Source organism: Mixophyes fleayi, chromosome 1, assembly GCF_038048845.1.
Source record: "Mixophyes fleayi isolate aMixFle1 chromosome 1, aMixFle1.hap1, whole genome shotgun sequence".
In the NCBI taxonomy this organism is placed as follows: domain Eukaryota; kingdom Metazoa; phylum Chordata; class Amphibia; order Anura; family Limnodynastidae; genus Mixophyes; species Mixophyes fleayi.
Window position 1 is genome coordinate 379,230,916 of NC_134402.1, and position 19,959 is coordinate 379,250,874.

Here is a 19,959-nt window from a genome sequence, read left to right on the forward strand (position 1 = left end):
CTAAAGAGGGAATCAGACATTCTAAGGACTTGTATGCTCCTGTTTATTACAGTGCAGAATGCAAGGTGTTTAGGTGCCCAAAAGTATAACATATAATCCACCCAGATTAAGTCTCAAAATGATAGAAAACAGAATCATTTGGAAACTAAGGGTGGAGATTAGCAGTTTTTAGCACTACTGGTAACACTTTTTGGGGGAGAGCACATAGAATCTGACAGCAGAAAAGACCCTTCAGTATATGCCAATCTAGTCTGTCCTCTTTGTGTGCATTTTATTTTTGTTTGTTTTGGGTGTTTTTGCTTTCTTATCCTAATATTTTCTTTATATATTGTATTTTATCTAGCATTGACAACACCAATGTTCCTTCCGTGCATTCTGGAAATCCTGACTGTATTAGTCCCCACTGTTTCTATGCAAAGGTCACTCCTTATGTTACCTTACAGTCTTCCTTACTTAATACTTTTGATACCGTGCCTTGAAAACAATTTCATTTTACTTTATAAGTCCTATCCCAAATTTGATTTTTTTTTTTCAATTTTTGGTTCTCTTATTTTTTAAGTGTATAAAGCTGGTTCATATTTACCCCAAAAGTTGTTATTGCTGCAAAAAGCAGCTCTACAAAACATTCAAATGTTTTCTGCAACATAAAACTGTGTCACAGTAAAAACAAACTAATTTTGACTTTCAGTGCTTTAAAATAAAATAATTAAGAGAACAAAATTTCAGAGTAGGATTTGTTTTAAAGTAACTTGAGAGAATTGGTCTATACACTGAATACATTTGTACTGTATATCTGAATGTCTCCATCACCTTACTTCTTTCCCTTCACTCCTCTAGGCTGTACATTTTCAGCTCTCAAAGACCTTGCTGATACTTTCTGTGATGCAGCCCAAGCACCATTTTATTAATGTATTTTTGGAGACTGAACAGCTCTGGTGATTTGAAGTACTCGAGGTGAGGTCTAACCAGAGACAAGAAGTGCCCCCTTTTACTACTACTAATAGTACTTTTCCTATAGATGCTCAGGCTCTGTTTTCTGAAAACCAAACCCACCCGAACTTAGGGGATCCGAGTATGCACGCGAGCTGGCTCGGTAGTTTTGCATGTCCTTGGATCTAAATCGAGGCAAAACGTCATTGTTGCATTGTCGGATCTCGCGGGTTTTGGATTCCGTAAGTACCTCCCTCCCTAGGAGATCCAGAAACAGGGGTGGCAGTGTTCTGGTCACTCTCCAGTGCCATTGCTCACAAAGAAACAGGAGGGGTAGCAGTGTTCTTGTCACTTGACAAAAAATGACTGGAAATTAATGTTATTGAGGTTAATAATAATGTAAGAACAAAAAAAGAGCCAAAAAATAGGGATTTTAGAAAATAAATAGGGATCCAAAAACAAAACATGCAAGGGCGGTTTTGCCCAACCAAAACACTAAGTTAATTCAGATCCACAACCAAAACACGGGGGTCAGTGAACATCTCTAACTTTTTCTATTCCAACAAGTATTCTACTGGCTTCTCCCGTTACTTGACTACACTGCTCATTTCCCTTTCTACAGAGCCAGCGCTACCATTAGGAGAATAAGTCACTCATTTGGTGTTTTTTCTTTTGCCAGCACCCCTACAATGAGCGCCTTTCTCATCAGCTGACAATAAAGAGTGGATGTTTTTGATTGTTTAAACTAACTTAAATGCACCCATGATGCTTCCTAAATTGTCCACTGATCCTCCATGTCAATTGCAGGCTGGGAGTTTGGCATTGGCTGTGGACACAACATAGCACCTCACTCATCATCATCAGTCATTTATAAAGCGCCACTAATTCCACAGCGCTATACAGAGAACTCACTCACATCAGTCCCTGCCCCATTGGAGCTTACAGTCTAAATTCCCTAAAATACATACATACATACATACATACACAGATACACACAGTAGAAGGTTAAGGCGGCTATCAAATTGACCCTAGAGTCTATGTTTTTGGAGCCCTGGAGGAAACCCACACAAACACTGGGAGAACATATAAACTCCATACAGATAAGACCATGGTCGGGAATCGAACTCATGACCCCAGTGCTGTGAGGCAGAAGTGCTAACCACTAAGCCACTGTGCTGCCCGCCTGCTCACACCATGTCATGGTGCAGCGCCGCCAGCATCACAGGCAGCACCGACTCGGACATCCTTCTACCCAGCACCTGAGGGGGGCGCCCAGCTCCACTGCACTAGGTCTGTCTTCATATCAACTGAAACTATAGCTGCAAAGTTCCTTTCTTCTAGTGTTGATGCCAATTATAATCATCATTCATTCTATAGTCTGATTTTGAAATCTTGTGTCCCATATGCATTATTTTACATTTTGATATTCCAGACTTTTGTTCATTTCTCTATTCTCTCCAACTCACTATGTATTTGCCTCACCCCATCTGGGGTAAACACAAACTCAAAATGTTTATCTTTCATAACCACAAAATATCAAAGTCCACTCTGTATACATGCTTGGTAGTCAGCAATCCAACACTTGACATGTGGATTTAACATGCTCAAAGCTTGCTAGCTCTGCTGATGTAATTCCCTAGTTAATAGCTGTCAAAACAAAACATCCTTTGTAGGTAAGCGTAGCACACAAGGTTTATAGGGATATTCCCAGAGGATCTTTCTTATCTAGTGACAACTTTTTGCATTTTCCCTAAGTCTTCTGCCAGTGCACACAGAAAGTAAAATCCTATAACGTTTACATAAACATATTTTCTTTTAATTCATAGAATAATACAGCAATGTTTTAATGATAAATGTACATCATTAATACACAAGTTGAATTTTACTTTTTTTTTAAAAAATTGTTTAGTGTATTTTTCTGCACAAGGAGCCTTACACTGAATTAGCATGTTGGTTTCACTGTTAATGGAAATACTATAAACATAGGATAGTGTCATCCATTGGTCAGGTTAAAATAAACGACAGAGAGCCTTACACAGTGTATGAGACCCGCACCACAAAACACCTTATCACCTAGGGCAGTGATGGGCAAACTACGGCCCACGGGCCAGATCCGGGCCACTTAGAGGTTCGATCCGGCCCGCCAATATTTTAAAAAATTTCATTAAAAATATGCATAAAATTATTAGGGCCGACCCTGGGTGTCAGAACCTTCATTGTTATAGCTTCCCAGCTATTTCCTCCATTACACTTCATCCTCCTTCCTAAAAGGACACTTCGTATGTCAATCACTCAAACACCTGCCCGCCCCCTAATGGCTGAAAGTCATGTGAGAAGAGATGGGCTGGGCCATATACTAAGGCGGATTTCAATTGGCTGCTGTGTTGTCAGTTAGTGGCTCACCAGAAAGACGGATCTGCAACAACCTGCTGAAATTAGTGCTGTCTGTACAATCGCTACACTTATAGAGGTAACACTGTTATATAACACCCTCCCGTCCCATTCAAAAAAATAGTATTATATATTTCGATATTTGAGGTTTTTTAATAAATTATATTGGCCCGCCTAAAGTTTTTCTTTTTTACTTGGCCCGCTCCTGAAAAAGTTTGCCCATCACTGAACTAGGGGGTCCCAGCACACTTCAAGTGGAATGCAGACTCTTCACATCAGGAGACAACCCTGCAAACTAAAAGTGCATTTATGTACCCAGAGTGGAGGAAAAAGAGGTGGACTTTGCAAAAGTGTAACTCTCACATGACAATCCAATCAACCCATTCAGTAAATTAATGTTTCTGTTTTTATCCTAAAATACTGGTAGGTTTAGCCTAATTTATGGTCTAAACAATCATCAGAGTGAGTAAAAACTGACTATTTTGTTTATTAGATGCAACACTTTTTTTCGTTTTAGCTGTATATTACTATGCCAAAGTGCAGCAGAAAGCCACCAATTTGGTCCCAAAACTATAGTACGACACACAAAAGCTGTTCACTCTAAGCTGGTGCAATCTTCAAGTCCTTTTGTGGCGTGAACCAGCTCCCTCTGCAATAAAATCTGCTCCATATTTCACTATCACTCTGTCCATCTCCTGCCCTCCGTCTGTGCAAACTTGTATTGCTCTGCAAACTCCATTTGTTCCGTAAACATATAATCTTTGCAAGTCCGTTTTGCACTTCATAAGTAACCCCTAGGGTGTTTGTCTGGCAACAGATTTTAAACTACACATTTCTCAAACATGACAGCATTGTGTTCAAAGCACAACAAACTGCTCAAAATAATTGTGAACTAAACAAGAAAAAGATATTGTATGAAATGTGAAAGATGGATGCAGCCATTAACACAGTATTAATACTGAATTAAGCTCTCATGAGCAGGACCCTCTTTCCTTGTGTGCTCCTTCTACTGTTCCTTCACCCTCTGTACCTCTTGGCCTGCTTCCCTAGCCCTGTTTTCTTAAGCTTTGGCCTTCTTCTCACTGATTTCTACCATCCCTTTCACTATCTGTCCCTGAGTTTATCTGATTTGCTTTACCCTGTCACCTGTGTTTGTATATATTTTTGTATCATGTTGTGTCTTGGTTCTGTTTTCTGTATATGTAATGTACGGCGCTGCGGACCCTTTGTGGCGCCTTATAAGTCAAAAATAATAATAATAATAATAATAATAATAATAATAATAATTAGCTGTGGTACTCCCTCTTTTTACTGCTAGCTTACAACACAGGCACAAACTGCCATTATAGCAAGTGTGGCATATAAAAAACCACATATAATGGCATAAAAACAGTTTTGAGCAGACAATGAACTTGGTGTGTGATGACAGTGTTATAGAGATAAAATTTGCTGGTGGTGATCAAGAAAAGGTAATTTAGAAAATAATCTAGACGTCTTCTATATGTGTATCAGGATTGAGATCACCAAGTGACTCTTGCCCCAAATGCCTCTCACGTGATAAACAGTTCTCCTATGCTTAGGATTGCCAAAGGGACACTTCTGCACACTCAAGCATGAGACAACCGTTATATTTTACTTCTGCGCAAGGTCATCGAGCACTCACAAAGGAGGGTATAAAATAAAGTATGACATAACCTTCCCTAGTACTCACACTGCAATTAGCCATCAGGTTGTACAATAGCTTGAATATTCTCCAAAACAATAAATACTGCTGGTTAGTTAATGACAGATTTATAGATAAGCTGTACTCTACAAAACACATCTGTCTGTGAATATGAGCCAAAGTGTTTTATATTGATGTCAATCACAGGAATAACATTGTTTTTCTGACATACCCTCAACTTTGCTTTTGGCTTGTTTTCCTATTTATAATAGAAGAATATCATTTGTATTTTTATTGTAATCTACATGAAGCAGAAAGCATTGCTGCAGGAAAAAACAAGCAAAACAAAATCTGTTTTGTTGCTAAAATTAATCAGCATGTGATTATGCCTGGATGATGTGTGAAAAACACATAAATGAAATGTTTCTATAGCTCCTGTGCAAAGCAGTGCAGAATAACAGGATGCTCCAGCCTCCCTCTCTTCATACCTCTATTCCAGCTATTTTTAGTGGACGTGGCTATTGTTTATTTGTTAACCGAATAACAAACGATTACAAGTTAATTGTTACTATCATCTTTAAAAACTAGTAGAACACAACTTCACTGCACAGTAAGATCTAAGACACGCAGGGGCTCATACGAAGTTGGGCACACTCCCGTTTGTGCATGCTAGCAAAAAAGCATAGTTCAGTATGCAAATATGGCACTTGTGCCATCTTACATTTGAAGAGGCAGAAGAGGGGAGGGGCGTGCAAACACAGACCAAGTATAGTAAAGGCTTGGTCATGTAACTGCAAACTGAGGCCGACTCGCACAGAGACGCAGTAGCCACATTGCTGGTGCAAATACACGCTGATGGCGACGGATGCCAGCACTAACTAGACACTTCTGACTGCGGACTCACCTCTGAAGCCTTCCTCATTGCTCGTGTGTATATTATACGAATTTCTAGGCAAATTTTATTATGAACTTTTTGCTACTTTCATTCACACACGAGAAGATAGATTATACCTGCTGTATTATAGAGGGTTTTTTATTTTATTTAAATCAAACCGAATAGCGAATGTGTTTTTCGCTATGAAATCAAATGCTTATGCTGGTTGGGAGTAAGTGTACCTGGGTGTGAATATGCACATAGACTACTGGTGCAGAGCTGGAAGCACCGTCTGCTACCCCCGACTCAGAATATGGGCTTACATACACCATTTTTCTCATGCAGCTTTTTAGAGCTTACTCTTTGGACACATAAGTCCCCACAGGCAATAACTGTTGTTGGCTCTGTTACAACAACCCACAGGACACTGGTATTCCTTATATGTTGTGGGACTAAAAGTTTGCCAACAAGAAATCCCATATTTGTTTGGAGGTTGGTTCCGCACTAGAAGACTCGGACCATCCTCATATCTATATAGTATGGGTAATACCATTAATCGTTTGAGGGGGTGCTCTACTCTAATAGGTATTGCAGGAAAAAGAATATTTGAACAAGGTTCAAGGAGAAAAGTTATAGAGCACTCCAGTCCACAACTGCATAACAGTTATAAAACTTAACTTTTATTTGTATCTCAAAAACAAAATATTCACTATTCAAAGATCCAAACTATTGCCTGAAACATCCCACTTGCAAGTCGCCCGCGGGTTGTGGCTTCTTGAGAACATCACAGAAGGGAGTAATGAATACTTTTCCAGTTGCGATTTGCCCAATACAGACACTTTCTGCTTACCATTATAACTCATATGTATGTATGTTAGTATGAGCACACATGTATGTGTACATATAACATGCAACCGCCACCCGCTTATGTGACGTCACTGGCTATTTTGGATTATTTTCCGTGTTTCAGAAGCAAAAAAACATAGAAAATAAAAGTAGGTATAAAACTGTGACCCAAACCTACCTCTCAGATACGCACAGAAACATTAAACAATGAAAATGCTTTGCAGCTTACTTACACACCTAAAACCATAATTAAAGTTGAACAAATGTGGCTTTCACAGAATAGAGTACATTCGAGACCAGTTCATTAAGTGTTTATAGGCTGTATTTATGGAAATTCTGCTTTTCCCAGATGGACAACATACAAATGCCTTCTTTTCTGCAAGTTTATTGCTGTAATCAATTTTGTGAACAAAAGACCATAACCCTAATACGAATGTGGCCAGAAGAGTGGACTCAATAGCATAATATCTATCACATGATCCAGTGGTCATTCTGTAATTACTTGCAATCCACCCTCAACCAAATTGTTTTCATCCAGTTATAGTTAAATCTACAGTTAAGACTAACAATGTTACAACATGGTGCCAAGGATAATGTGCAGGCTTATTACCAAGATTTCTTTCTATCTTTTATTGTGTTTTACATAGTTCTCCCCAAGAACAGCGAACATATGAAAACTCCTACAGCTGGTTAGAGTCTCCAAGATTAATGATTACAACTTATTCTCAAAGCAAAATAGTGACCCTGCTTTAGTCAGATAATAATTAAAGGATGTGCTAGTAATAAAAAGTCGAAAATATGTTAAGTGATGTATGACTGATGAGTCAATGCAGCCTGCTCAGCTTGGCTTTTGCCAAGAGACTCAATGTTGTTACACATTGCGAAGAGCTGTACGTATGGATAATGAAGATCGTTCTTTTGCATCCCTAGTGACTAACATGAATTACTATACCTGTACAAGAGCCAGGAACATAGGCAAGAGAATAAAACAATAATGCAGTGATACTGATTAGAAGTAAAAACCATAGGAGATTCTAGAAACATGATACCCCACACAGGACGTCCTTAATGCAGAACTGAAATCATTATTTCAAACACCTTTAGCATCAGTGACAAACTTAATCTAAGCACTCACAGCCAAGGCATTGTAGCTTTACATAGAGAGACATAGCACAACAGCTAATCATCATTATTCTCACCCCCAGGTATGTAACAGGAATTTGATATCTATTGCTTTAACCTGTGTTGGGCTAGTGATTATTGATGCATAATTTATGGCAGTGACCTGCCTTCAGCTAACCTAATAATACAAATAGTTGTTTTTTTCACAGATTTAGCTAGTTTGTATACATCCCAACTATATCTTAGAATTCAGTCTAAGGGGAAACTTCTCTGGGATGTGGTGTATTTAGGGGTTTCCTACAGTAAGTGGGCTTCTCTCACAAAGTGTGGGGAAATGTATAGTTAAACAACACACTTGAACAAACATTGAACAACATCTCAAGACATCCAGAAAAAACTACATCTACTAAAGTCTTCTACTAACAAACTGCTTTTCTTACTTTCCTTTCATGGCACTACGTTTAGAACTATATCATCCTACAACATTCCTACAACACACCTTTCTCCACACTGCAGCCTCATTACTGCACTCGCCTCTAGTTAACACTTACAAAACTTTTTTCCTATTTATATTCACTAACAGTAACATCCTCATGCTGTCACCAGAAAATAAAAGGTCACACATGTCCCCTATCTTTCTCGCTCTGCTTTTATTAGCTGGTGATAAATCCACTAATCCTAAACCTCACTTCTCCCATACACATATCTCAGAACAGCACCAAAATCTAGCAAACCTCAAACACATCACTTGTCTTCAGACTCTTCCAAAGTCCTTTTAAATGCACCCAATGTAATGCACGCTCTGTTTGTAACAAACTTGCATCCATACACGACCTCTTCCTCTCAAACAACCTCAAGCTGCTAGCAATAACACAAACATGGCTTACACAACAAGACACTGCCTCACCTGGAATCCTTTCACATGGTGGCCCCCATTTCACTCACACCTCCAGACCTGGAGGTGGACAAGGAGGTGGGGTTGCACTACTTCATTCCTCACATTGCACATTCACAGTTCTACTAAATGTCCCGTCACTGATCACATCTTATGAAGTACATGCTATTCAGATTTTTAATACATTCACTATGCATATGTTTCTGTCATCTCCCCTAGACCACTTCAATGTTCAATGTTTTCAACATTTCTCTGCTTCAGTCTCTCACTTCTTATCTTCCAACATCCCCACCATAATCATGTGTGATTTCAACATCCCCATTAATAATCTACATTCCAATTCTGCTTACAAAATACTCTCTCTAACTTCCTCCCTCGGTCTCTCTCAGTGGACTGAATCATCAGGATGGCCACTGCCTTGATCTGGTATTCTCTAGACTATGCTCAGTTTCTGATTTCCCCCTCTCAGATTATATCAGCTACCAGCTCTCTGCCAGTAATCCTACCATAAAGCAGAACATCACTGGTGTAAATCTTGTACCTCTAATGATTTCCTCACATATACGGCTATCTACCACTCCTATCAAAATGCTCTGTACACAGCTATACAAACATACTTCCAATCAGTGCTCAGGCTTCAACCCCAAACGCCTTTTTAACACATTTAAATCTCTTCTCAAACCCCCCCACTCCAAACGCTTTGACTACTATCAGGGCCCAAAGATCTTACTTCCTACATTAAGAACAAGACTGATAAAAATCTGAATTGAAATAGTATCGTCTTACTGGACAAGCAATCAGCTCAATTTCTTCCCAGCTCCTTCTGACATCCTTTCTTCATTTGATCCCACAAATGAGTATCTTTTATCTTCCTACTCTACCTCTTAATCCTATACCTCACAAATCAGTATATCCCTGTCTCCTGTGCTCATCCCACCTCCAGCTAAAAGCTGTAATCTCTCTCACTTCCGTCATTATTCAAGCACACAGTGATTACTCTTCTGATAAAAACAAAAATCTCTCTCGAATTACCATCCCATGTCTCAGCTCCCATGTCCCTGAAAGGCTTTTCAAAATAATTGCAGCTACTCGCTTTCTTTCCTCGCACCACCTATTGGAACCTCTTCAATCTGGTTTTGTTCTCAGCACTCCACAGAGACTGGATTGAATAAGGTTGTCAATCATCTGATCACAGCTAAATCTAAAGGCCATTATTCTCTTCTAATTCTCCAGGATCTCTCTGCTGCATTACACAGTATTGACCACTCTTCTCATACAAACGCTACTATCCCTAGGTCTTCAAGACACTGCCCTATCCTGGTTCTCATCCTATCTAATTGGACTTTCAGTGCTAATTTCTCTGGATCCATCTCTGCTCCACTTCCTTTATCAGTTGGAGTACCACAAGGCTCAGTACCAGGTCCTCTGCTATTCTCTATCTACACCACTTTTCTTGGAAAACTAATAAAATCCTTTGGATTTCAGTATCATCTCTAAGCAGATGACACCCAAATTTATCTATCCTCTCCTAATCTCTCACCATCTGTGTTGGCCCACGTTACTGACTGTTTTTCTGCCATGTCATCTTGGATGTCTTCTTGCCAACTCAAACGCAATCTTAACAAAGTAAATTATATTCCGACCCGCCAACAGAAGTTGCCTACCTGCCATTTCTATTTCTGTTGACAACATTGCCATAAATCCCACTCTGCGAGCTTGATGTCTAGGTGCGATACTTGACTCAGAACGGTTCTTTGTTCCTGCATAAACTCTAGATGTAAATCATGTTACATATGTAACATTCTGGAAAAACATTCGCAAAAATCTCCCACAAGACACTGCAAAAACTCAATTCATGTACTCATCATCTCCCACATTAACTATTGCAATTCCCTCCTTACTGGTCTTCCCTGATTTGGACTCTCATGTCTTCAATCTATGCGCGCAGCAGCTAGACTGATTTTCCTTGCAAATCGTTCTTCCTCTGCTGAGCCACTCTGTCAGTCTCTACATTGGTTGCCTGTTTTTCAACTAATGCAATATAAAATACTTACAATCAAACTGCATCAACAAACATCTCCTCACTTATCTCAAAATATCTCCCAACTAGACATCTCCATTCTGCACAAGATCCATGTTGCTCATCCACTCTCATTACATGCTCCCATTCTAGGTTACAGAACTTTTTTCAGGCTGCACCCATTTTATGGAATTCCCTTCCTTGCACAATAAGACTTTCCTCTAGTCTTCAAACCTTTCCTCTAGTCTTCAAACCTTTAAGCATCCTCTGAAAACCCACCTCTTCAGGAAAGCTTTTAATATTCCTCAACCACTCTCTTAACCTCCCTATGGTCCTCTATTATCACCCTTTACACAAAATTAACTCTCTGACCTCCTGACCAACAATGCTGTGCACATTTGTTATTTCCTTTTACCCTTGTACTGAGGAATCTATACCCGTTTTACCATACTGAACATTCTATGTATTCATTTCTATGCTGCAATTAGTAAAAAAAAAACATAATTATAGAAAGCATTACAGCAAGCACCTCATCTGCAAGCCTTATATTCCAAGTAATCAAAGTACTGCAGAAAAAATGAAAAAACATCCTCCAAGTACACTGACATCTACAGCAAGTCACTCACCTCAAAATCACTTTACTTCTTGTTGAGGTTGTATTTAATACCAGTCAAACTTGTAAAATATGGCTGTAGCGTGCATTTTCAGGATTACTTTATAACAGGCAGTAGAACATGAAAATGTTTCAACTCTGAATCCAGTAAACCACTCCACCCATATTTAAAAGCAGGAATCAGTCAAATCTGTTGCAGATTAGGCACATATTTGACCACTTCAGAAGTCGATTGGGAACAGGCTATAGAATACTTAAGGGTGTCCACTAACAGTCAGTAGTGGAAGGTGTATACGGTGGTATGCCATACCGCCACTTGTTCTACTGCCTTCACTTTAAAACTATCAAATTCTATTCACTTACATTCCAATTACATTTATCATCTACAGAAAACAGTAATACATTGCTAGCCATGTTACCAACCCTGAAGAGAGAACTATTATAGATCTGGTAAACCAGATGATACCAGAAACAGACCTGGCTAGCATAGACAAAGGGTTAAAGCTGAATTTATCAAGACACCAGAAACCAATACAGTGACAGGGTAAAAAAATCGCTGGGTTAGTAAATAGACCTGTGTATTTTTAACCTCCCTTGGTAAGCTTGTGTGTTTCATATATGTCTATATTTTGTTGATAGCATTGGGACTGAACGCTTGAGAGTTGAGTCAATGCTTGCAATGAGGGTACTTAAGGAATCTGGAGAACATAATCCGCATTTTGTATTTGCTGCATGTTTTTTTAAACTCTGGAGCATTTCTGCAAAAGCCTGCTGACAGCAAAGGGAGTAAGCACAGAAGGCCACTGTATGGATGATTTCAGGCCCTATAGAAAGGCGAGGCAACCCACTGCTCTCCAGCTGTTTAACTACAATTGGCAGCAGCTGGCAGAGATGTAATATAACCACAGCTGTTATTGACCTCCATTCTAGCGGTGCCAAAGTCACTGGTAGAAATTCTCACATGTTCAGTACTGATGCTAACCGCAGGACATAAACATTACGAAAAACAGGAAAACATACCAAGATTATGAAAACTACATTTTAGTAAAAGTACACTCCTACACACAGTGAGTGGTCAATTCTATTTTGTGGTCTGAAACAATATTCAAGAGAATGCAGCCTGTCAATACCTTAGAAATGTATTGGAAGTGACATCGCACAGTAAAAAGCCCCAACAATCCGTTCACTAGGAATAGTGAAATCACTGAACGTTTCTCATAAATACTGAATCAGCTGAAAAAATGCAGCCTCCATTACATGTTATTATTATTTCAAGGGTTTAGCCACTATAAATGCTTCTTGGAGATATTAAGGGTTATTTACAAATCACAAAAGTGCAAAATTGCAGTGTAAATGCTCTACTGTGATGTGACCGGTGTGCAGCCCAGGGTGGCTGCTTACAACGGGTGCAAAGGATTATACCATCCAAAGGGGAGCGCAGTCAGACCAAGGGTATTATTTGTTAGGTGTGGACTAGCCCTGAACTGCAGAAATGAGATTTCATTATACAGGACAAAATTACTTAAATGAGATAAAAGGAAGGAAAGGGAGAATTTATCGGGATGTTTACTGATTTGCAGGAGACCACACAGCCTACTGCTCCCTGTAAAAGACTTTACTATAATGTCCTGGTAATCGGGTCTCGTCCCTACACTTACAATGATAATTAGGTTGCACTTTCCATTTGCCTTTCTGCGAGAAAACAATATCTAGGCATACTTGAACTGATGTAATACAGTCCCAATATCGCCTCATTCTCATTACAGACATAAATCTAAGGAGTAAAAATGGAAACATTTAGGGGCATATTCAATTAGCCGCAGACTGCCTCCGGAACAGTCGCAAAGACACACTGTAGCGATGTAACATCGCAGATTTATTTCCACCCCCCACAGGGGAGCGAGGAGAAATGTCGAGGTACCGTAACACTGGAAAACATGCGCAGTCGGGATGTTCGCAGGAACATCAAGGCTTATTTAATATGCCCCAGAAACTTAATATAAGGGGCCGTCCTAAAGTCTAAAAGTCATGGGTCTGCAGATTTTATGGTTTGTATTTAACCCAATGTGTGTGCAGTGCAACAATCTGACTCTGGTTTCTAAGAGCTCATATAGGTGTACATGTTATAGGTACTCCAGGTTACTTAACATTTTAGGCAAATTACCATCATAAAAAGAGAAAAATATAATGTGACCATTTGTTAAAATTCACCATATTATACAGTGTTTATCACATTTATCTGATGATCCAACTTAAACTGCTCATAAGCATTAAATGAAAACAATTAAATGACAAGTGTCACTACTAGTGCAAAGGCAATCCAACTCCCTTGCTACATATGGGGTAACGGTAAGACCTGAGGGGTATTTTATTAACCTCCTCAAACAGTGATATTGGAAGTTTACAGGCAAAATCACCAAATTACTTGACTGCAAACTTTGGACAGAAAATAACACAAATTGGTATTTAGCATTTTAATTGCTCCTTAAAATGTAATACCGACATGGTTAGCAACAGATACAATACACAAAGAGCAAATGATGTGTCCTTTACTTAACCCCCTGTGTGAAGAAGGAACCATAGGGGTTAAATTACACTGTTAGCAAAAAGACCTAATTTCACAAGTTGCCCCGAGGAGAGACGGAAGTGCTCAGCAGCAGATGTGCCTTCCTACCTTTGTGTCTTCGGTGCTAACTCCAAGTTCTAGCACAGCCTGGGGAGATTTCATTTTTGCTTGGGTGGATTGAGCCATCTGGAGGTTGAGCTGCCAAGCAGTTGTCTCCAGCTAGACAACAAAAAACAAAAAGCAATAGTTTTTTATTCTATGTGCTTCTGAGTTCACATAGACAAAGTCGAACAGCAGTTTTGGCAAACTGGGGAAATAATTATAAAGCATCTTGTTCCTTGTGCCATCTGTGTCAGTGTTCTTGGCAATCCGTTTCAACATATTACCTAAAATGTATTAGGTGGGCATTCTGGGGATATGAAAATGGCACAGAAACAAAATGCATAACAAATGTAATAAATTGGATGGATGGATGGAATAGTTGGATACAGATATTACTTCTAATGTCTGTATGAATATTCCCTGTGTATGGGGGCCATTTTTCTAAGTAGGAGCAAATAGATCATTAACTGTACAGTCACTAATGTGCTAAACATATCAGGTTGTGTAAAGCCATTCCATGTTGTGAAATAATACTTGTTTAACCTTCTTTAAACAGTACATTGCTATTTATAAATGGATTTATGGTGTCTACTTATTAATCAAAACCAGTGTTACATCCACAAATGTACTTGTTTAGTTTGCACTGAGCAACACACAATTTGATTCTAGTCCTAGGAGTGTGGGAGGTAAGAAGATAGACATTGAGGTATAAAAAAGTGACATACGAGGACGCCACTGATTGACAAGTAGACAGAAAGGGTGACAGAATGAGCCCTCATTTTCATTCATTAAGAACTGTAAGGAAATGATGGAATCCTTTACAATAGGATATTTTTAGAGCCTGAAGTCACAAGATTATGCATCTGTATCTTCATGCACAAAATACAAAATGACAGGCAAAACAAAATTTTGTATGAAATCTAATTTAAACAGAAAGAATATTTTCAAATAAATTAGGGCTTCGGCAAACATTAAAGTTATTTTGTTCTAGGTAATCTGTTATTTTTTCCTGCTTTAGGAGGTGGGAAATAGAACATTGTCCATTGTAAATATCAATTTCTGCAACACATGTTGAGATGTGAAGCGTTTAAAAGCACATCTATCATGTGCAAAACACAAATGTTAACTAGACCTACTCAGATATGTAAATAGGTTGTATTTTATGCTAAACCCGTTTGAATGTGGTGTCTTCACAGCAAGTGGCATCTCCTATTCTGTATATGACAATCAGTGGATGGATCTGTGCCACCCTTATTGGTGATGTTCACTGAATAGGCACATAGGGAGTGTGGTACCAAAGAGGAGGGCATGTGAATGGGCAGGAAGAGGAAGGATATCCCATATATATATATATATATATATATATATATATATATATATATATATATATATATATATATATATGACCTTGGTGGAAGTAGCGTGCAAGTCATTGCGTCTTATAATCGGATACATAGGTAATCATAAAACTGATTTGTTCTAAAGTAAAAACAATAACTTTATCAGTTAAAAAAATCATTGTTTTATACTACGTTGGTCTACATTATCTGCATAACTGAGCCCAAAACTATCACACAATCCAAGTGGATGTGAATGAATTTCAACTGGGCAAAAAAGAAAACTCCTGATTCTGATGACCACAGTGGATTTTGTGTGCTGTTACCAGCAGTGTGCACCTTGCATTTGATGAATGGTCCGGACAGCCTGATCTGCAGCAACTTGGTTTTTATCTATTGAACCAAAGCAACCACAGATATAGCAATTCACTACTTGTGCCAAACTTACATATACACCAGCATACATGACAAGCTTAGCTGAACCTGACTCAGCAGGTTTGTGGGTTGTATTAGCATATAGAAAGTGTCTGGGGCCTTTCCATGTCAGCTGCAATGAGAGAAGCTGCTCTCCCTAGTGGCAGTGGGCAGAATGATTGTGCTGCGGTTGGTGTTATAGATGTACCATTTTTATATTAATTCTACTTTTGATGAAGTCAACAGGGTCATAGGTCTATGTATTTTGTAAGAGATTTCAAGAAGGATGCACCAGTGTTGTTAGCAATAGTTAAATAAATGGAATAAATACTCTATTGAATTAAAGGATAAACAGTGCTAAAATACCATAAAAACTTCCAAAATTAACAAACATACAAGTAACTCCCAGTTAATTGCTAAAGGCTTGTAAAATGTAACTTTTAGAGATAATCGATAAGCCAATCATATCACACCCCAACTTGTAGATTTGCAAATATAGACACATATTTTCACTTATATGGTGTTAATAGGTATGTACTATAGAGAGTTTATTCCAGCAACCAAATTGTATGATAACTTGATGCAGAAGTGCCTGTTAGATTCTGATGTGCCGTGCCTTGGTGAATACAAGCTCCATGAAAGATATTGGACAACTTTGAATATAATTACAATCGGCATCAGTGAGTGCAGTACATCTGTGCAGCTAAAGGCTTGGCTAGTGGTAATATAGGTTTTACTCCCAGAGACGGAAGGCTTTGCTTTACAACTCTGGATGGGTATTGATATGTATTATTTAGGAGGGTGATAAAAAGTGGTCTAATTTATGAATTTCACTTCAGCGAACAGTGAGAGCAGTCATTGCCCTAGTTATCTATTTGATAAACTGTCTATAGCAGTCCTGTATTTTACTGACAAAAAAAGCTTAGAACAAATGTTAAAGTCTCATCAAGCCCAGGCAGCCATTGGCACCATTAGGATTATAATAACCACTACGTCGCTGCTCCATCATGCAGACATGTATAAAACTTATAGACTAAATAATGCAGTCAAGAAAAGTACTGCAAGTTGTTGTTTTTATTCTCCTTCTGTACTAGTAAACCTTTATACCACCTTTAATGATTTATCATATTTCTGGTTTGCTTGAATACATTGCAACAATATAAAACCAGACTTTTTATCACACAGGCAATTCATCAGTTCATGCTCTACTTCAACTTCCACTAGTCGACTAAAGGCAAGAAATGGATATCAGGTCTTGATGTATTAAAGCAACAGTGAAAGACACATTCTTTTATATATCCTTCCATTGACTAAAAGGCTGTATGCGAGTTCACAACCAGTCTGGTCTACAAAACATTGTTGCCAGGAGAGAAGCTCCTTGTGTGTCATGTCTAGCGGATGTATGGGTTTCCCTAGGGTGTAAATTACATTATTATGCAGAAAAGAGAAAGGCCCCATTTCAGGATGGATTTAATGTCTAAATGTAAATAACAGTGTATACTAAATCATGCAGCAAGACAAGCAGGCCAAGTAGTGAACGTAGATTGCTGAATTTTGCATCTGGGCATTAAGTTAGTATTTCGAAAGTGTAATGATAGTAGCAGTAAGCTCTGCTGTACAAGATCCCTGTTCAGTTCCACAGCAATTTACAGGGCAGAAAAGGGCTTAAAGGACACTTACACCAGCTTTGGTGAAGTTCCACTGATCGCGATCAGCACGCTTTCCTTTTATAGCTTTATTACATAAACAGTGTTAAGCAATTGCAGGGACTTTTATTTTACAGAAATAACATAAAGATGATAGCCCCTTCTTGTGAGCTATGACAAATCATGAACGTGTCTCTCCTCGTGCGCATGTGTGTCTCTGTAGTGTGCTTTTATGTTTTAATGATAACAAAATAGTCAGTTATTTGTACACCTTGATTAAAAACTTAACGGGTACATAAATAATCCACACGCTCCACCCAGCCCAAGTATTCCTAATGGGTGGTATGAAAATAATATTGGCATAACATTTAAATATGTGATGTATGTATACCGCCAAACATTTAGAATCACAAACTTGGGACACAATAAGCACAGATCCCAGTTCCACCCAAACTCAACCCATAAATGTACACTCCATCCACTTTTGGGTTAAGCCCCATCCCCATTGCAGTCCGCCAATCAGTATGTCCTGCCAAAGTCGTGTCAGTAGGGAGGTATGATGTATGAGAGATATATGCTATAATCATGCATGCTGTCTAACAACCTGTAGTACTCACATGGACCTACACAGCCAATATTATCAAGTAACCATTTTTATAAAGTATCAATCCCTTAAGGGTTTTGATGTGCAAGTTGTGAAGTCTCCTGACTGTAGTTACACTGAAAGCTTGGGGGGGGGTTCCTGAAAGTTGGTGAAATATATTGTGATTTTCAGGGTAGTGTTTCTAAACCTTTTTTTAAGCATGTGATGGAAAATGCTTCCAAAGTACCCCTTAAGTGTGTTCATTTATAGCAAGTACCCTTAATATGTGAATATTTATTCAGAGCACTTTCATAGTCTGAGTAAATTTACACTAGGTCACTCCTTTAAACTGTATTACATGATACCCTGTGTAATCTGTCGATCATCTATAGATATAAGATTTTCCAGGGACGTGTATTTGGACAATTTTTCATGAGAGAATTTCTCCCCTGGAACAAATACAAGTAAAACAGCACTCACAGAGCAGGTGGACAGCTCCTCGCAGGGAACTAGCAGAATTGTTCAGATGTGCATGCAGACTGGATAGCTTGGCAGCCTCAGCACCCACTCGCACTCTGCCTGTGCTACTTTCCAGCCTCTACACTCCCGGCAGCATTAACTGCATTAAGCAGTAACTGTAAGGGTTTAGGCTGCAGGACGTTTGGATTACACTGTAAGCAAGGTTAGGGTGTGGAGGAGTCAGTAGGTTAGGGTTAGGTAGTTACCCACAATACAGTCACTACAATCTCAGTGTTGCAATGATTTTTAGTACATGCAAACGGCTGTATGCCTCAGATGAACACATCTAGAAATATACTTCAAGTCTGTGCTGTAATATATTTTACTAGCATTAGATGCTGTTCAGTCAGGTTTGTTAGGAAATGTGACCTGCCAGGAGAGCAAGTATGTCATTGGGGACTGGCACTGAGCTAGTTAAAAGCTGGTGTTTTTCCAGGTTTAAGCAATAATGATTTAATATAGATTACAGCCTCAACATGCTTCTTCAACAGAATAGTTTGAAAAGCTCATTGAGTTTGTTTAGCCTTTGATATATGATATTATGATTCCTCTTATTGAAACTTTTTTAATTGCTTATCTGGTGGACTTAATGACAAACCACTTGGAATAGCATCCAGTAGCAACACTTCAGTAACTGACTGCAGGCGGCATTGACGTTATATGTGATATGCCTCCAGTTTCTGTAATTATGTCTTCAACAAAGAACAATGTCAATGTAATTATCCTATACAATTCTACACTGTGTTCAATAATGACCTATCTACAAAGAGTCTATTGTGAATCCATTGGCTCCTAGATGTTTCTTACTTTTTTTTTTTCTTTTAAACAACAGGTGCTGCTTTCTTGTAAACATGTACAAGTTATTATCTCTTCAGATCTTACGGTCAAAGACCACACCTAATTACTGCTGTGTTTGGAACAGTGTGCAAGTAAGGCTTCAAACCAATTTGCCACAAAGCTTTATAGGTTTTTCAAGTAGTTATTTTGTACAAAGGGCATTAGGTCTGACATTTTATGCAAAGGGATAAGGTTTGCCACCTTGTGCATAGGGTTAAGACATGTCATCTTGTGCAAAGGGTTAAGACCTGCCATCTTGTGCAAAGGGTTAAGACCTGCCATCTTGTGCAAAGGGTTAAGACCTGCCATCTTGTGCAAAGGGTTAAGACCTGCCATCTTGTGCAAAGGGCCTTAAGCCTGCCAAGAGAAGACAACCTATTGTATTAGGTGTGCCATTTTCTGAAAAGCATCTGGGATCTTTCTTTTTGTGGAAAGAAAACTTACACCTGCAATTGTATGCAAAACATCTTAAGTTGATACAGATACAGCTGTTGGGCTCTGTGAGGGGCAATGTTTAGGTCCGTTAGCCCTGCCAGCCTACTGGTCTGCCCAGGACCTGATTACCCAATAGGCTAATTAGGCTGAAGTAAGGCTTTTGGGG

General features: G+C 38.9%; 1 protein-coding gene across 4 annotated transcripts in view; it reads right to left on the reverse strand.

Annotated features, from left to right (window-relative positions):
• The window catches only part of COMMD10 (COMM domain containing 10), a 262,491-nt gene that overhangs the window by 214,868 nt on the left and 27,664 nt on the right, over window positions 1-19,959 (reverse strand). For all 4 annotated transcript variants that reach the window (XM_075179456.1, XM_075179448.1, XM_075179470.1 and 1 more), the window contains exon 5: window positions 14,029-14,139. In XM_075179456.1, the coding sequence (XP_075035557.1) occupies window positions 14,029-14,139 (111 nt within the window). The remainder of the gene's footprint in view (window positions 1-14,028; window positions 14,140-19,959) is intronic.